This window comes from Pagrus major, chromosome 3 (genome assembly GCF_040436345.1).
Source record: "Pagrus major chromosome 3, Pma_NU_1.0".
Lineage (NCBI taxonomy): Eukaryota > Metazoa > Chordata > Actinopteri > Spariformes > Sparidae > Pagrus > Pagrus major.
In genome coordinates this window covers 577,119-596,019 of record NC_133217.1, presented here as the reverse complement: position 1 = coordinate 596,019, position 18,901 = coordinate 577,119, and the positions used below count along the sequence as shown (strand labels likewise).

Below are 18,901 nucleotides of genomic sequence, written 5' to 3'. Positions count from 1 at the left end.
ACAAACTTTTACAAATTGAACAACAGAGCGTTTGCACCTGTTGACATTTCCCGTCTCTCTCCGTCCCTCTGGCCGATGATTTGATGTATTCAGAGAGAAAACGCTGCAGCCTCCTCAGCAGGAGCTCTGCTGCTGGAGGCGACAGCCGTCCCCGACCGCTCGGGTCACACAGTCAAACTGTGAGCTCGGGACGAAGCCACGGCAAATATTCCTGCGACCAGAGAGATCAGGCGGGGGGAGAGGAGCTGGCAGAGCAGATGAAAGCGGCGCTGAGGACACAGATAGAGGGCATGTTTCTTCTTCTGGAGAGGAGCGAGGATATGATTCAGTCGGGGGGAAGGTGACACAAGCTGCTGCTCGAAAAATATGAGTTTTTCAGCCTCTGAGGGAGGATCGCTGACTCTGCCTCCCTGACTGGAATTAGAAACATGGACTGGATGCTGCTGCACTTCCTGTGAGTCAGACAGAGGCCCGGTCAGGAAATATAGGTGAACAAACTCAGAACAGAACCAGCAGGCGGAGCGAGGACGCCGAGTGTCCTGTGAATACTGACGAGTCAGAAATGATCGTCACGTCACGTCTGCTTCCAGACTTCTGGGGACGGTTGGCGTCCTCACCTCCTTCATGTTTTGTTAGAAGTGTTCAGTGTTAGTGGATTGTTGATGATACAGTGTAAAAACTGGTGTGTGAGAACACAAAGACAGGATGGACCTGAGAATCTGATGAAACACAAAACAATAACGCTGCAAGACTCTTTGTGAAGCCGCTGCAGCTCGCCTCGTCCCTTGAGTCACGACTGAATCCACTTTTATAAAATTCATGTGTTTTCTTCATGAACTCCTGCTGTGAGTCAGAAACATGAAAACACAGAAAAATACGACTGAGGTGGAGCAACAGTTAAAACGTGACCGCTCAGGACGGGCTGCTATCGTGACCTGTTCACCACAACAATATTATTGTGGTATCTACAGGAAATAAGAACAATCTTTAAATCCTCTTTAACTTCGTCTTTTTCGGCAAATCAGTCAGTCGTCTCTCTTTTAATTCTGTGACACATTTACATCATTAATGCCGAGTGGCTAGTTCGGCACGTAAGAATTGATTTAGCACAGCCGCTCTGGTGTTGACAAGCGGCTCAGGCGTGTGTGAACTGACCAGTCGGAGCAGACTGGGTATTCAGGAGGAGGGGCCTTTAAGAGACGGGAGCTAAAACAGCACCAGAATCTAATTATGAACCTGAAAATGAGCAGAGTCTGTCTCCTTTAACGAGCGGCTGGTGGTTGCTTCGTATCTCTACTCCAGTCTGTAGATGTTACTGACTCATGGTACACAAACTCAGTGCAGAGTTCAAGTCTCACGGTGCTGCTCGCTCCAAGAACTGACAACACAAACCCAAAAAACAAAAGCTCACCTTGTTGTTGTGCCTGTGACTCACACAACCTCACGCCGTACGTGCACTGCAGGTTACAAAATACTCTGCTGCACATCGGCTGTGTGAACGTGACGTGTTTACAGCTGACACACTGAGCAGCTGCAGCTGCTTTAAGTCCTTAAATGTGGCCGACAGCAGAAGCTTGTTGAGCTAATAAAGGTTAATAAAACATATTTATTTGTGGTTAAAGCATAATGATGCGTCTCCTCAGACTGATGCTGTTGCTGCAGTGTCTCCGCCTGCAGACACTGTACATCTGCAGCTCATCAGTATTCACCTCCAGCAGCTGTCCTCCATGTTTGATCCAGTCCACTGTTAGCGCCTCAGCGTATTGACTCAGTGATCAGTCAGCTGTTTAATGTGTGTACACCGAGGCAGCAGCGGCGGCGGCATCACAACTTCATTCTCTTTAAGTGTTTAGTTAAGGATGGAGTGGACCGAGCGCTCGTCTTTACTCACAGTAACGACTGCAGCCGTGATTTACTGTCACACTGCAGAGCTGACGAGCAGTCGGAGTCCTGTCGCCTCCGTCAGGACGACGACTTCCTGCTCCGCTGTGAACCGACGCGTCATAAATCCACTTCACTTAACAGGAGGCTGCTGTTACCAAGAGCACGACTGGTGACGATTATACACAGTAGATAGACTGGCTAACAGAGCATGGTGAAGGTGCACACACACACACACACACACACACACACACACACAGCACCACGGTCACACTGACCCTGCTCTGGGGAAAACTGATATTCAAAATCTCCTTTACAAGATAGTCCCGGTGTTTAAAAGGAACAAATAACAAACTTTAAACAAGCAGCAAATTATATCAAGACAGTGAATTTAACCACAGTTCAGCAACAGTCAGCGGTCAGATACTCGCATTAACTCGTCTTCTCATCAGGAAACACCGTAAATCACACAAGGTTCAGGCGGAGCAGCCGGAGGACATCAGAGCCAAAACCAGAAAACATTTATCCATTAAAATATGACGCAGTTTCACCCAAATCAGGGAATAAAGTTCAAAACTGGTGCTCAGTTAATCACATTACTAGATGCAGGATTTGTGATGGGTTTCACATGTGATCTTATAGGTTTCACATGTGATCTCACAGGTTTCACATGTGATCTTATAGGTTTCACATGTGATCTTACAGGTTTCACATGTGATCTTACAGGTTTCACATGTGATCTTATAGGTTTCACATGTGATCTTACAGGTTTCACATGTGATCTTACAGGTTTCACATGTGATCTTATAGGTTTCACATGTGATCTTATAGGTTTCACATGTGATCTTATAGGTTTCACATGTGATCTTACAGGTTTCACATGTGATCTTACAGGTTTCACATGTGATCTTATAGGTTTCACATGTGATCTCGTAGGTTTTGCACATGGAAAATGAATGTGTTTTTCTGTAAGGGTTGCCAGTGGAGGAAGGATCCAGTGAGTGTGATTTACTGACATCTAACGGTGAGGTCACAGATTTCAACCAACTGAACACCCCTCGTCTCTTCCTCCCCTGTGGCTGCTACAAACACTCGCTCTCTCTGTAGATATTAGAGGATCAGATCCTCATGAATCCTGCCAGCTGCACCTCACTGGGGTTAAAGTAGCAACACAGTGTAGAAAGACTGTTTCAGAGTGTTTGCATCAAAATATTTTGATTAAAATCGGACTCACAGCACCAAAACTACGTGTTTGCAAAAGGGCCCATTTCAGAATAACAGAGATATGATTAGATATTCTATATATTGGATAAATATTATGATCTCATCACTGGACACAGTTCTGGTTATTTTAACTGACAGATTTCTGTATTGCTGTATTTTTTTCATTACTTTGGAGTTTAGCCAATTTGATGTTATTGATGAAATTGTATGATTTAATCGAACAAAACACACACACACATCTGAATGTGTACAAAGCTCCTGAACGCATCTCACAAACCAACAGATTAAATCTTACTACTTCTCTGTGACTCCCAAAGTAACTAAACAAACAAAACATCATGTCTGCCAGTGTAAAGAGCTTTATACACATTATAAACACACACACACACGCAGCATCTATCTAAATAGCTCGCAGCACACTGTAAGATGGTAATCTTTTTAATTGCTCAAGCTGTTGACTTGTGCACACACATTAGTGAAGTGCCATCGTGTTTATCAGTGTTCTTGCCCCCTGGTGTTGAACAGTGTAAATTTATGTCTGCTGTTGCTCCCAATTCATTAGTGCTCAATATATTATCAGTCTGCATTCACTCCATCTGAGGCACAACAATTTATTACCGCGAGTACGAGCCGCTCTGACATCATCGGCTGAGGAGATACCAGCTGTGGTCCAGGGAGAGGAAGTGACATCGTTAGCGTTCAGAAAAACAGAAGGATGTTTCTTATGCAACATACACAGGCTGATGAAAGATAACAGACAGAAAGGATCAATAATATGTATTGATCGATGAGGCCAGGCTTCATTTGTTAACAGATATCTGACATCAGGATGCAGCTGTGATGCTGCAGCCGTCTGAAAACATATCAAGTGTTGTGCAACTTACTTGAAATATGTAATCAGTTACTCCATGTCAGCTGGGATCGGCTCCAGCCCGTCACCCTGAAGAGGATGAGCGGTATCAGATGATGGATGGATTACTTTACTAATTTCTTCAAACGTGTTACTTTAATCACAGCTCAGTCAGGTCATCACTGCTACACGTCGCATGTTCTGTATTTAGTTCTCATGAAGTCAAAAGGATTGTTTAATGTCTGGCTCTGTGTCTCACCTGTACTCCAGCTACAGGCCCAAACTTCACCCCAAAAAGTTGTTTTGTATTTTTAGAGGAAGATATTTCTTGAACGTAGTTCTTTCAAAGAGTGTGCTGTGAAAGTGAGTGCAGAGAGTCTGGATGATGGACACCTTTACCTGACACATAACTGAGGCGTCCTGCTGCAGTAAACTCACCTCTCTGATACCATCAGGTGAGAACAAGCTCTGCAGATTGTGTCCATCTGACCTGCGTCTGTTATTTATCAAGTACAACAGTAACATCACTTCCTGCCGAGAGAGAAAAGTCCAAAACAAACTGAGGAAATACACCACGGTGTGAGTAAAGTTTCTGTTGTTAAATTTACTTTTAACTTTGTGATGTTCCTTCACTTTGTTCAGACTGAGAAACAAATGAATCTGTCACAGCAAACATGAAGAAACTTTGTGTTTTCACTTGGTTTTATATCTCTGAGTCTAAAAGCTACAAAATCGAATTACATTCAGCGATGTTCTGAGAAAATGTGTGAAAAACTCCACTGAAGTACAAACTGCCAGCAGGAGGAACCGTGTTTGTAGCCGACGTACTCTTAACTACATATAATATACAAGACTGTATGTTAATCAGTCCATATTTACATTTTGAAAGGAAATTAGGTGCAGAAAAGACAAATTATTGATTTAAAAACGACAAATTTCAACAGCAAAAGAAATCATCGTGATTCAACATCACTCAAAGATGTTTGACTTTAGCTCAATATCAAAAACATGTCTTGCAGCAGCTTTAACAGCAGCTGAAGCACATTAAAAACATGCTGGTTCACGTCAGATTTCAGCCCTTGGCCCGGCTTCACACGGTGTGTTTTTTTAAATGAGCCAAAATGGACCCAAAGCAGAAACAGAGCTGATTGCCTCCATTAGAGCTCCAGTCATCGGCTCTAATTGGGTCCAATCTGGGAGTTCCTTGACGGTCTTGCAGTCGACGGAGGGGAGGGAGGTTCATAAACAGCAGGGAGGGGAGGTGATGAAACGGGTCGATGGAAGCGACTCGCCGGGGAGCAACTGCTGACGGTCGTTAAGACTTGAAAAGCTGCTGTTTGCTGGTTGTTTTATTTGAGTCGCAGGTTTACAGGCTGAGAAAACAAGAAAAGATATTTTCCAAAACGATCGTCTGTCAGTCAGAAGTGAGAGTTGTCTCTTAGCCTCAGACCAACAGATGGTCATTATCACAACTCACTGCTGCCAGCTGGAGGCGTCAGGACTTCACCGTGGTCAACTTTATGTGTTTAAAGTTCGATGTGTCCTCAACGAACACGCAGGGTCAGAAAAATGTACGTTAATGAGTTCAGTGTCATGTTCAATGAGAAAAGTATGGAAGATGAAGCGTTTGCTAACATCGACACACCTTTGACACTTCATGAACTACAGAAATGTAGTAACAGGAGGACGTTGTTGTTCTTGTGTGTTTCAGGGTCGTAAACCAGGTTACTTCTCCTTCCTGGATCCGTTCTCTCCGGCTGTCTGGCTCTTCATGCTGTTGGCCTACCTCGCCGTCAGCTGCGTCCTCTTCCTCGCCGCCAGGTAACACACCTGCCTCTGGGAAACATATTGAACTTGACACTAGCTCTACGCAGCTATAAATCACAGGCAGTCAGAGATGTTGCTGTGTTTTAATCTCGTTAAGTGAAGAATGTGATATCGTCACTGCAGCTGTTTTTGTTTCTAAGCTTCACTTAGGTCTCTGAGCCGTCACTTCACCAACCAAACATGTCAAAAAGTAGGAAAAACTAGAAAGACAATGTGTCTCTGACTTCTGACAGGACTCTTGTGACTCTTGTGTTTCCAGGCTGAGCCCGTACGAGTGGTACAACCCTCACCCGTGCCTGCGGGAGCGGCGGGACGTCCTGGAGAACCAGTACACGCTGGGGAACAGCCTGTGGTTCCCGGTGGGCGGCTTCATGCAGCAGGGCTCGGAGATCATGCCCCGGGCTCTGTCCACCCGCTGCGTCAGCGGAGTCTGGTACGAACTCACACACACACACACACACACACACACACACACACTCATCTTCATCACTGCAGCTGTTTACACTCACGACCTCCTCTTCACTCGGCCTTCACACTCTGACCTACATCCTGATGAGAGACCTTAAGAGGAATTATATGAATTTATTTGAACCTGACGCACAATAAGAAAGTGGAAGGATGTGGGAGTCTTTCAGCATTAACACTTGTGATGGTGACGGGGTGAAGATCAGGACGGACGCGATGTCCTTGCGGACCCTCGAGGTGCTGGATGTGATGAAGACTGGAGCTGAAGGTGGAGGAGAGCTGCAGAGACGTGACGCTGAACTGACAGCTGAGAGACAAAAGACCTCGTTCAAAGTTTGACAGCAACGATGTGATTGGCTCACAGAGGTTGTGGCCAAAATCTTGTCTCCCCTCCTCTCCTCTCCTCCTCTCCTCTCCTCTCCTCTCCTCTCCTCTCCCCTCCCTCCTCTCCTTCCCTCCCTCCTCTCCTCCCAGTGCTGCTGTCAGACAGATGGTGGAGTGGTACTGGTGGGACTGGAGGAGTCATCAGCATCTTTTCTCTGACAGCTCTCGGCCTCGTCGGACACATAAAACCTCATGATGGCACAAACTGCAACATACTGATTTCTGTCTGTCCGTCTGTCTCACAGTCTGTCCGTCTGTCTCACAGTCTGTCCGTTTGTCTGTTTGTCTGGCTCGTTGGCTGACGAGGTCCAAACAGAACATCTTCATCATCAGATCATGTCGTCTTCATCAGAGTCCTCATTCAGCGCCACAACGAAGACGAGAAACAAAACAATATAAGAAGAGCAACAAATAAAAACATCGGTGTCCTGAGTAAAAGTCGTGTGTTTGTGTCACCCGACTGTCCTCCTCGTCCACCTCGTCCTCCTCGTCCACCTCGTCCACCTCGTCCTCCTCGTCCTCCTCGTCCACCTCGTCCTCCTCGTCCACCTCGCACCTTCTTTGCTGCATTTATAATAACAATGGCCACTAGAGGTCGCAGCCTAACAAGAAACGTCAACATGGGTCGTAATAAGCTGATTCCACAGTAAAACTAAACTAAACCAACTAAAAAAAGTGAATGTCGAATACATTTTTGATGATTCAAGATCTCTCAATTTATGTCATTCCTGTCACGGCGATGTTTGTATCATGTCTACGTCGTATGACGTGAGAAGAAGACGCTTCAGAGACGAGGTTAAACATGGACCAAATACGTCTGATGAGAACACGAGACATTCCCAAACAAAATCAAGGGACGAACGAGTCGATAAAAAAAGAAGTTAATCGTACCTCTCATGGCGCCATCATCAGTGAACAGGTGTACATTACTCACCTCTATATAATCTCACCTCCTCCCCGTTCGCCTCCGTCTCTCCTCTCGTCCAAATTGCCTTGCTCATCACTTCCGTCTCATTTCCTGTGCAGCGCAGGTGTCCTGCTCCTCTCAGCTGCAGACAGAGTTCATCTTTAGGTTGATAGTTTTTACCTAAAACTCCCGACGCTTCCTACCGAGCGCTCCATCTGTCTCCCTCCCACTCTCCACCTGAGAGAGGGAGGGAGAGACGAGTGAAAGTTTCTCAGGGTAAACAAAGGTTAACGCTGCTCCTCCTCTTCTTCTTCTTCTTCTCTGGTCCTCTCAGGTGGGCGTTCACTCTCATCATCATCTCGTCCTACACGGCCAACCTGGCGGCGTTTCTCACCGTCCAGAGGATGGAGGTTCCCATCGAGTCTCCAGACGATCTTGCCGACCAAACCAACATCCAGTACGGGACGATCCACGGAGGCTCCACCATGACCTTCTTCATGGTGAGGCCCAGTTTATTCAGATTGTATTTATTTGTATATATTGTAGAATAAATAAACATTTTGATCTGTTGCGATCTCCTCCTCCGGCAGAACTCGCGGTACCAGACGTACCAGCGCATGTGGAACTACATGTACTCCAAGCAGCCCAGCGTGTTCGTGAAGAGCACCGAGGAGGGCATCGCTCGAGTCCTCAACTCCAAGTACGCCTTCCTGATGGAGAGCACCATGAACGAGTACTACCGCAGCCTCAACTGCAACCTGACGCAGATCGGAGGCCTGCTGGACACCAAAGGATACGGCATCGGCATGCCTCTGGGTGAGTGAGCGCGAGACCACGACGTGTTCTGCACAAGAAAAAACATAGTTTCTGAATATCTGAAGCGTTTTTAATGATCATTTTCTGTATCGATGCACCGATAACCAGCTGCACCTCCTCACACGCACATTTACAAAGATATTTAATGTTTACTGCGGTCAGTCTGCTCGCCAAGAAAAAGTCGCACCTCGTTTACGTCCTCATCTTAAGAAAATAGTATCGAATATTAATATTTTGTATCGTAGTTAAATGTGAATGTGACCTGAATGTTTCGAAGCTTCTCCGTCTCGATCTGTGCAGACCTATTTCTGCAACGTATGACCACATTTTGCAAGCTGAACCTTGTCAGAGCGATATGAAAGGCTCAGAGGTCAGGAGCCAAAGAGACGCCTCTCACACTGATGGATCAGCCATCGGAAGCAATTTGGGGTTCAGTCGTACCCAAGGACCCTCCGACATGCAGCTGGAGAATCGAAGGATCGAACCGTCGACGTGCCGGATGTCTCGCTGAGCTGCTCTCAAAGACCTGAAGTGTGATTCCTGAAAGCTTCAGCACATGTTCAGGAGACGACTGGCATCAAACCGCCGGAGATTAGTGGACAACGCGCTCCAACACTTGAGCCACAGCTGCCACAGCAGGTCACCATCTCTGTTTCCAGTCTTGGTGCTGAGCTTTATGCTAAGCTATCCAGCTGTTAGTGATATCGATGTTATAACGCTCAGCAAGGAACTGAACTTACTCTGATTTAAGTTTGGCTTTGATTGCAGGAGTATTTTTACAGTCTAGTATTTCTATTTTTACTTTAGTAAAGTATCCGAGTACTTCGTCCACCTTTTCTCAAACTTTCCCTCTGAGTCTTATAAACCTCATCTCTGAGCGTCCGGCCCCATCAGGAGATCTAACATCAAATAAAACTGTACAAACGTTGTTATAAAATTGCAGGTACGTCCTCGGGTTTCAGCACCGACCCGTCTTTGTGTTTATACTTAATGTCAGTGAAGTGTAATTGTGTTCAGTCTGCTGTCACATCACATATTGTTCGTCATATATCGAGGCCGTGTTACGGTCCGTGTGTCGGCCGCGTTTCAGCCGGTTAACCAGGTCAGATTCTTTGTGCAGCTGCTGTTCTTGGCAAATTAAATCCGTCCTGATTCCAATTTGGCTTCGGTCGGCCTTCGGCGGTGTCTGGCCTCGCCTCGCCTCGTCATCTGCCTCCGACTTGTTTCTGGTGATAAGTGTTCGTGCATAGATTAGCATAGTTAATAGAGGAAGGAGGAACAGATGTGGAGAGAGGAGAGGGAACAGCGGGAGGACGGAGACAGAAAAAAAAAATTTTCTGTCAGTCAACCTTCCTGTTCAGTGATGAAAATAAAAGCAGCGGTGGCCCCGCGGTCGACGTGGTCTCCCATGTTAATGGTGCTGAGTGACAGTGAGCGATTAGCATCAGACACAGAATGAGAAAATGAGACTTTCCAGCTGCTTTAAACATAAAATCATTTGGTTTCTGTGTTCTTCAAACCCACAGTGGACGTGAGATGTTTTAACCACGACCACCACGATTCCCTGACGTGGTTATTATCCTCCCCGTGATGACAAAGGTCTCCTCACCTGCTCTGAAAGTGTCATTTAGAGATGATACCTATTGATTATCCTAAAACCACGTTCCATAAATTGGTCGGGCTCGTTTTAAAGCTCAGATGGCAACGAATTAAATTAAAAACACTGCAGCTGAACACAAACAGTGGACTTGTTTCTGGGCTGCACAGTTAGAGCTGTTGATAGTCTGGATTCAGGATCAATACTGAACAGAGCTCATGCTGGAGGCCTGACAGACTTTACCTTGAGAGACACTGAAATGGGAGAACGAGCTAAAGTCACGCTGAACATTTTGTTTTGCCTAAAGCGACTTCAGCACTCAACAATACTGGATTCATAAATGATTTCTCAGTCCTCAGACAGACGCAGGGTTTAGAAAACCATCAGAACACGGACTCATTAACTCCAGAAGGACGGCGGTATTAAATCTTCTGCAGTTAAAAGAGGAACTCGCACTTACAAGCAGACTGTTTCAGATATTTACAATGAAGAGACATCTCGTCTCCACATTTCATCCGTTCAAACGTTTAGACAACAGGGGACAGAAGCTCAGGACGTTTCTGGATCTGTTGTCTGAACTTGGATTTAAAACATTGTCACACATTTTTTAATTTGCTTTAATTTCCCTCAATAGTTCCAGAATCAGTCTGTAAAGTAAATTTGCCGCTCAGATTGTTCAATTTTGGACAAATCAAAAACGTTTGCGTCTTCAGTTCAACATTTTTTTAAAAGAGGCTCCTGAAACTCGTTCTGAATCGATCTGGATTAGAAACTTTCCAAATTTAAATTGAAGATGTGTTAATTAAACAAAAGTCGGCTCCTTGTCAGCAGATGTCTTCCTCTTTTGTCCAAATTTGGATTTGAGAAATTTGCCCAAAAAGATTTTTTGCACGCAGGCTTGCTTTCGTGCACGTGCACACGCACACACACACACACACACACACACACCGATACCACTATTCTATTTATTTATCTTTATTTATTGATTTATATGATTTAATATAATTCCCTTCATGTGTACCTGCTTTATTCTAACCATTTTAATTAGAGCTTCAAGCTGAAGAGACGGAGGTTTTTTTGTATTTTTTATTATTTTATGTTGAAAAAAGCAGAAAACAGCAAAATTGTGGATTTGATTGTGTCGGTGCTGAAACTGTAATAAAAACTACGTTAAAAAATGAAAATGTTACATAGAGATCATTAAGTGTTTAAAGCAACATGTATCAAGAGTAAAAGATTTAGAGACGAGAACGTGTTAATGAAAACGATCTGCCCCGTGATAAATGAATAACAAAACACCACGCAGTACACAAGTCACCTCCTCTACTTCCTACTGGGTTTTCACGGGCTGTGGACCAGCACCCGGTCTTGGATCATTCAGTACCTAAAGATCTCTAAATAAAATGTGAACCAGAAGAGTTAATTTCTTAATGGTTCATCCTGAAGTTGAGCATTCTTCTGGAAACTTGCCAAACGAGGTGTTTCAAGGGGAAAGTTTCCAAAAGAACGACATGAATCAGTTTTATTTAAGAAAGAAAAGAAAAGGAGTCACGAGTCGTCTCATAAATCACCGCGTATCTGTAAAATATGGAGCGTCTAACAGTGAACGCGTCGTCGTTTTGTCAGAGATGAATCTTTTACCTTGAAGCTTCCTGCTGTCCGTCACTCAGAGTATCCATGTCACTTTCTAATGGAAGAAGGAAGAAGACGGATGAGACGGAGTGACGACGAGGTGACGCTGAGACGCTTCATCATTCACAGCCGCGCTGGACAAAATGTTAATGACACATAAAACCGACTGAAACATTATCGTGGCGCTGGAACATCATCAACAACGACTTGAGTGTTTCTTAAATTATTGGCTCTCGGGTTCTTCACGGGTCGGTCGTGACTTTTTATTTGAGTCGTTAAAGCAGCAGAACACTGAGCTCGGGTCCAGAATGAGACTCAGTGGTTGAGTTGTATAAAGGATGCAGCCGCCGCTTCGTCTCTCTGTCCGGTCCATTAACACTTCTCAGTTTATCAGCACACGAGCTGCCTGGAAGGAGAATGTCAATATATAAAAACCCACCGAGCGGTACCGACCTCACCGGGCCTGTTAGTGCAGCTATAAGCAGAGCTGAGCAGCTGAACTGACGCTTTCTGCAGTCGACGGCAGCCAGGTCCAGAACCAGACACTCACATATTTAATTCATGTTTGGTATGGACCTCGGTCCTGACTGGATTTCAGAGTACTGACTCGGCCCGTCTTCCTCCTCAGGCTCTCCGTACAGAGACGAGATCACTCTGGGGATCCTTCAGCTGCAGGAGAGCAACCGGCTGGAGATCCTGAAGAGACGCTGGTGGGAGGGAGGCCAGTGTCCCAAAGAGGAGGACCACCGGGCCAAAGGTGGGTGTCACGGCAGCCATTTGTACTTTTCAGACAGTTGCTAGAGCTGCAGCGATCAATCAAGTAGCTGTCAGTTATTTAATTAACTGCCAACTATTGTGATAATCCATCAATCCCTGCGAGAAAAACATTCAAAGTCTGTGTTTCCAGCTTGTTAGATGTGATGATGTCGTTGTTTGTGTTTATATGGGTTCTGGACAAAACAACACATTTAAGGACGCCATCTTGGAAAACACTAATCAACATTTTTCACCTTCCTGCCCTCCGCCTCCGTCGAGCAGCTTGAACATCGTTCAGTCGGCGCTGAGTCTGAAACAGAGACTGAAGTTAAAGATATTAAAATGTTTGTGTGGTCGTTGTGGTCCGACGCCACTGAGCATGTGCGACTCATCAGAGATCAGAAAGAAGTGGGATGTCTCACTCCATAGCAGCTTCTGTTGTCAGCTCTGGAAAAAAAAACGATGCGTCTAATTCAGAATATAATTGACTTTTAAAACAAGTTTAACGTCTTCTGGATGTTCTGACGAGTTTATGATCTGCTGCTTTCTGTTCCGTGACACTCACGGGGAAAAGAAACAAAATGGCAAACTCGTCTCCTGGCGATGTGAAAAGAGTTTATTGCTGTTTTGTTGTTTTAAAACCTGCATATACACGCTAATTTCAGCGTAGAAGTGGTATAACACACTCTAATGTTGAAAGGTGTTCTGGGAAATGTAGGAAGCCACTGAACTGCAACTGAACGCTGTACAGACCCACAGTAATCTACGCAGGAAACCATTTGGTGCATATGTTGCTAGTTAATAATATAAAAAAACACACATTTTAAAAACACTCAGGAGATGAAATTCATCCAAATAAAGCTGAATGTGTCTTCACATTATGTCTGGACACTAAAGCTTCTTCGAGCCTAGACTTGAACACATTAGCCAGATGCTAACATGCGGCTGAAAACAATCAGTAGATATTTTCCTAACGACTTGTTGTCTTTTATCTTCTTGTCTCTGACTTTATATTTCCTTCAACTGTAAGATGAGACGTGAAACCTAAAAACATCCTCCGATGCTGCAGAAGCTCCATCACTTCTCATCCATCCTCGTGTTTTTCTCTCCGTCTCTGAATCGATTGTCTGATTTTCAAAGTTTCCCGTATCGACCCACAGACGTATATTTCTGTTATGTTTCTGTATGTTTCTGTTATGTTTCTGTATGTTTCTGTTATGTTTCTGTTGTCTCGCTGTAACGAGACGAGGCAGCTTCTGTTCATCGACTCAGATCCTGTGTTTAGGATCCGATCGTTACAGGAGTGTGAGTCCCGTCTGAGTATTGATCAGCTGCTCTGTGTCATCTGTTCAGACAGCTTCCTTCATCACAGAGTGTGTGTGAGTGTGTGTGTGTGTGTGTGTGTGTGTGTGCGTGCGTGCGTGTGTGTGTGTGTGTGAGTGTGAGTGTGAGTGTGTGTGTGTGTGTGTGTGTGTGCGTGCGTGTGTGTGTGTGTGTGTGTGTGTGTGTGAGTGTGAGTGAGTGTGAGTGTGAGTGTGTGTGTGTGTGTGTGTGTGTGTGTGTGTGTGTGTGTGTGTGTGTGTTGGCTATAGATAGAACAGGAGTGTTTTAGTGCTTTCTCTGAAAAAATGAATGTACAAAATGTTTTTTATTATAACTCCTCTGCACGTTACCGTGTGTGTGTGTGTGTGTGTGTGTGTGTGTGTGTGTGTGTGTGTGTGTGTGTGTGTGTGTTGCAGGTCTCGGCATGGAGAACATCGGCGGCATCTTCGTGGTCCTGATCTGCGGCCTCATCATCGCCGTCTTCGTGGCCATCATGGAGTTCGTGTGGTCGACGCGCCGCACCGCCGAGACGGACGAGGTAAACCTTCATCATCATCATCCTCCTCCTCTTCCTCTCTCGTCCTCCTCCTCCTGCCCCGCCCCCGGCCTCAACCTCAGCCCAGACACCTCAGTAGGTCATCCGCCTGTGTGTGTGTGTGTGTGTGTGTGTGTGTATGTGTGTGTGTGTGTGTGTGTGTGTGTGTGTGTGTGTGTGTGTGTGTGTGTGTGACGTCACTGTATATGATGGGTTTTATTCAGAGTTCATACAGACGTCACACTGAAACCTTCAGGCCTGATTAATGTGTCTGTTTGTCGTTAACTTCCTTTAAAGTCACAACACTTTAAAGATGTCAGGAGATATTTATATATTTATATTTATATATTTATATATTTATATATTTATACACCTGCTTCTCTTACTAAACAGAACAAATACAATCGCACACTGAATGAATTCAAGTTTCTCTCTTTTACCAAACTAATATGGAAGTAGTACGGAAGCCCTGAGGGGCAAGTTGGGAAATTCATTTTTTTTTTGGTGATTCATTTTTCTAAGTTTGATCTAAATAGTTTTTTCTCTCCTGTGTTTATGACCTGAGAACATGTGAAAAAATAAAATGTTTATGTTTATTTTTTCAGCTGTGAGAACATGCAGGGAAAAGAAGAAATATGTGAAACAAAAAATTCAGGAGAATTCTCTTTTCCACGTCTGAAACTGTGTGAAAGGAAAAAATTAAGGATTTAAAAAAAAAAAAAAATTAAATAAAAAAAATGTGTCTGAAACTGAATTTTAAAAAAAATATTTTTCAGGATTTTAGTTTTTTCTCTTGTTTCTTTTTGTTTCTTTTTGTTTCTTTTTGTTTCTTGTCTGAAACCAGGTGAAGAAAAAATTCTGTATTTTTTTATTTTTGTTCAATATTAAGAAATAAATATCCGGATTTCATTTTCACGTGGTTTCACACATGAAAAACAAAATGTTTCGTGGTTTCACACAACTTTTTCCCCGCAGCTCCAGATAGGAAGAAAAAATTCTTCTGAATAAATATCTTCACATTTTTTCATGAAAAAAAGATCCTGACAAGAATTGAAGCGCCTCTGAACTCTGGACATTTCTTACAACTTCCACCTTAAAAAAGAAAAAAGCTGAAAGACAAGAAATGATTCAAACTGAGCAGGAAGCTGAGAGTCAGACGTCTCTGCAGACACACACACACACACACACACAGATAACCAGAGCATAATGTGTTCACGTCTCGCTCGCTCTCTCCTCCATCATACGTGAACACACACATTTATTCTCTCACACACACATTTATTCTCGACTCCGTATGAATACTGACATGAGTTCATATATTCAGAACTTTCTCTAAAAAAAACCCAAAAAATACATGTTTTCATATTTAATTCAGAAATGAAAATTAAGTGTTTTAAATCCTGCAACAGCAGATTAACCATCGATTATTTTTTATGTTTTTATCATGTTTTATTCATGTTTTAAACAGCCTGAGGGGCGAAAAACAAAATATTCCTGGTGATCTAAACTGTTTCCTCTGCTGTGTTCATGACTTCAGAACTCGTGGAGAAAAAAAAGTATTTTTCATCTGTGAAAACAAACAAAATAACAACAAAGAAAAGTCAGGAGAACATTTTTTTAAGTGTAAAATGAAAAAAGTAAAAAGAGAAGTGTTTCTGTAAGGCTGTAACTTATTTTTATTTGTGAAAAACTCAAACTGAAAAAATAACTTCCATGAGTGAAACCGGCTGGAAAAACACTTTTTGCAGGAGAATTTTTTTTTTTTTCTTCTTCTTCTTCTTCAGGCTCATTTTTGTGTTGTAAAACTCATTTTGACCACAAGTCAACATGTTGCATCAAAGTTTATGTTATAATGGTTAATGGATAAAACTCAGTTTCACACATAAAAGAAAAAAAATCTCAAATAACAAGAAAAATGAATGAACTTATAAATATTAAACTGACAAAACGTTTTATTTTCCATCAGTTCTCAGTTGTTCAGGAGAGAAAACAGCTGAGATCAGACTTGGATCGATCACCAGGACAAAAAACAGAAAATCCTCACTTGATAAACAAAATGATGATTGTTGTAAATATCTCATCATGACTCTAAAGTAAATATACTGATTTATGTTAAATGACCACGAGAGCTCTTTTATCTTTAACCCGTCACCATGGCAACTTTATATCACTGAATATAGATTTCAGACTGAAGGACCATTTATTATCTTTTGTTTATGAGTTATGAATAATTATTTAAGATTGTTTCATTGTTTTCTACTAAGAAAAACAAAACCATTTGTTTCTTAACTGAATGTAAGTTAAAGTGGCTCCAGAAGAGTTTTCAGGGTATTTTAATGTTCATGAGGATAATGAGACACGATGTCTTCATGTTGTCACTTCCTGCTGTTTAAATAAAGATTTACAATAAAGAAGAAGAAGAAATATGAACATAACAACAGGAAAGATGTTAGTTTGTGTCTGTGTGTAGACGTGTATGTGTTTTTACCAGTGAACACATTAAAATAAGGAAAAACATACAAACAAACAACAACAGTCATTTTATTCTGGTCAGTTCAAAGACTTTATTAGCTTTAACAATATTAGTCTCTCTCTCTGTCTCTCTGTCTGTCTCTCTCTCTCTCTGTCTCTCTGTCTGTCTGTCTCTCTCTCTCTCTCTCTGTCTGTCTGTCTCTCTCTCTGTCTCTGTCTCTCTGTCTGTCTGTCTCTCTCTCTGTCTCTGTCTCTCTCTCTGTCTCTCTCTCTCTCTCTGTCTGTCTGTCTCTCTCTCTGTCTGTCTCTCTCTCTGTCTGTCTCTCTGTCTGTCTGTCTCTCTGTCTGTCTCTCTGTCTGTCTGTCTCTCTCTCTGTCTCTCTGTCTGTCTCTCTGTCTGTCTGTCTCTCTCTCTCTCAGGTGTCTGTCTGTCAGGAGATGCTGACGGAGTTTCGTAACGCCGTCTCCTGTAAGAAGAGTTCTCGTTCTCGCCGCCGCCGACCTCTGAGCAGCGCTGGAGGCGGAGTCCTGCGTCACCCGTCCCGCCTCGCCCTGGCCGCCCCTCGCCCTATCCGTCTGGTCCGCGAGATGCGTCTCAGTAACGGTAAACTGTACAGCGGCGCCGGCCCGCTGACGGGCGGGCTGGCAGGGCATGGGGGAGGGATGGGAGGAGGAATGGGAGGAGGGATGGGAGGAGGGATGGGAGGAGGGATGGGAGGAGGCCCTGATCTGGGCCCGGGGCCTCAGAGGCTCCTGGAGGACGCGCTGGGCCACAACACCTCCACCGGCACGCCGCCTCCTCCTCCGGCGTCAGCTCTGGTGGCTCCTCCAGCGCCACCACGCAGCTTCCTGCAGGGCTGCAGCCACGTCAGGATCTGTCAGGAGTGTCGGCGGATTCAGAGTCTGCGGCCGAACGCTCTCACTCCTCCCCCGCCTCCTCCCCCCTCCTCATCCTCCTCCGCCTCCTCCTGCTCCCGGATCCCCGCCTCCGGGCCGACACCGGGCCACCACCACCACCGCCACAACCTCCACCACCTGCATTACCACCACGGCTCCATGTCGCTGCCCCGCCTCCCGCCGCCTCCTCCTCCGATCCCAGCAGACAGAGCCGACAGCGACGGCGGCGGGGGGGCGGGGAGTCCAGGGCAGGCCAATACCAAACCGCTGCCACCGCCACGACCGATGCCTCCGCCCAAGACGCCGACACGGCCGCCGACAGACTTACTGGGCGGGCAGGACTGAGCAGAGCGTCATCAGAGGGGTCAAAGGTCGTGGTTATAAACCCTCAGCGAACTGGATCAGTCAAAAGCGGCCTGTCAGCAGGGGTGGGTGGAAGGAACCATTCTGACCCGTTTGCAGGGTCGCTCATTAAAAGCCACTTTGGCTCAGTGGATCATACCAGTAACCTTCAACAGGGGTGGACGGATTAAACCGCTCTGATCAAACGTTGTGGATGAAACCAGCTGACGTGTTCGTAGGACAAACAGGAAGTGCCTGCCAAACGGACACCATCCTGAGGGCGCCACACTCAGTCCTCCGCCTCTTGCCTCGGCCAATCACCACGCTCCGTGCCAAGTGAGGAGGACTCAGAGAGACAGGCTGCGTTCACCAGCGCTCTGAGGTTTTACTGTTTGAATACTGAACCAGGTGTTTGTATAGAAGGAGACCACACACACACACACACACACACACACACACACACACTCAGTAGCAGAGCAGCTGTACAGTTATCATCTGTCGTCTCTGGAGGATGTAGCTCTTCACAACCGTGTTGCTGTTTGTGCAGAAACCTGCTGACCAAAAAACTGACCAATCAGAGCTCAGATCCACAGAGCAGAAACACAGGTGCATCAACACTCACCTGACAGGTACGAAGCTGTGCTGAGGCAGGTCGTCTTTTACACACAGCCTCGCAGAGAGGCATCTTTAAAGGAACGGTTCACACAAAAATTAAAAATCCAGTCATCATCTCCTCCCTCCACGCTGATATAAAGTCAGGTGAAGTCTCGTAGTCCACAAAACATTTCTGGAGCTTCACAGTAAAACAGAGATGCAGCATCCTGCTAAACACCTGAAGCAGCTGGAGACTAACGCAAAAAACAAAAGTAAAATGTGCTGTCACAGAGGCTCATATCTAGTTTCTTTATCTTATTTAGACCCTTTAGAGCTGAAATCTTCACTGATCGACCGAGTCTGTTCAAAACAGTTTGGGATCTCGGGGCTTCTGCAGAC

General features: G+C 44.8%; 1 protein-coding gene across 4 annotated transcripts in view; it reads left to right on the top strand.

Moving 5' to 3' along the window:
• LOC140993620 (glutamate receptor ionotropic, kainate 5-like) overlaps nt 1-18,634 on the top strand; it is a 65,301-nt gene extending 46,667 nt beyond the window's left edge. Inside the window, exons 13-21 of one of the 4 annotated variants that reach the window (XM_073463113.1) lie at nt 5,667-5,776; nt 6,042-6,215; nt 7,873-8,038; nt 8,129-8,354; nt 12,212-12,340; nt 14,079-14,226; nt 17,089-17,306; nt 17,364-17,612; nt 17,730-18,634. In XM_073463113.1, the coding sequence (XP_073319214.1) occupies nt 5,667-5,776; nt 6,042-6,215; nt 7,873-8,038; nt 8,129-8,354; nt 12,212-12,340; nt 14,079-14,226; nt 17,089-17,306; nt 17,364-17,612; nt 17,730-17,911 (1,602 nt within the window). In that variant the 3' untranslated portion in view covers nt 17,912-18,634. Of the gene's footprint in view, nt 1-5,666; nt 5,777-6,041; nt 6,216-7,872; nt 8,039-8,128; nt 8,355-12,211; nt 12,341-14,078; nt 14,294-17,088 lie in introns of all 4 variants that reach the window. The other 3 variants (XM_073463112.1, XM_073463111.1, XM_073463110.1) reach the window with 3 other exon arrangements.
• The last annotated feature ends 267 nt before the right edge of the window (nt 18,635-18,901 follow it).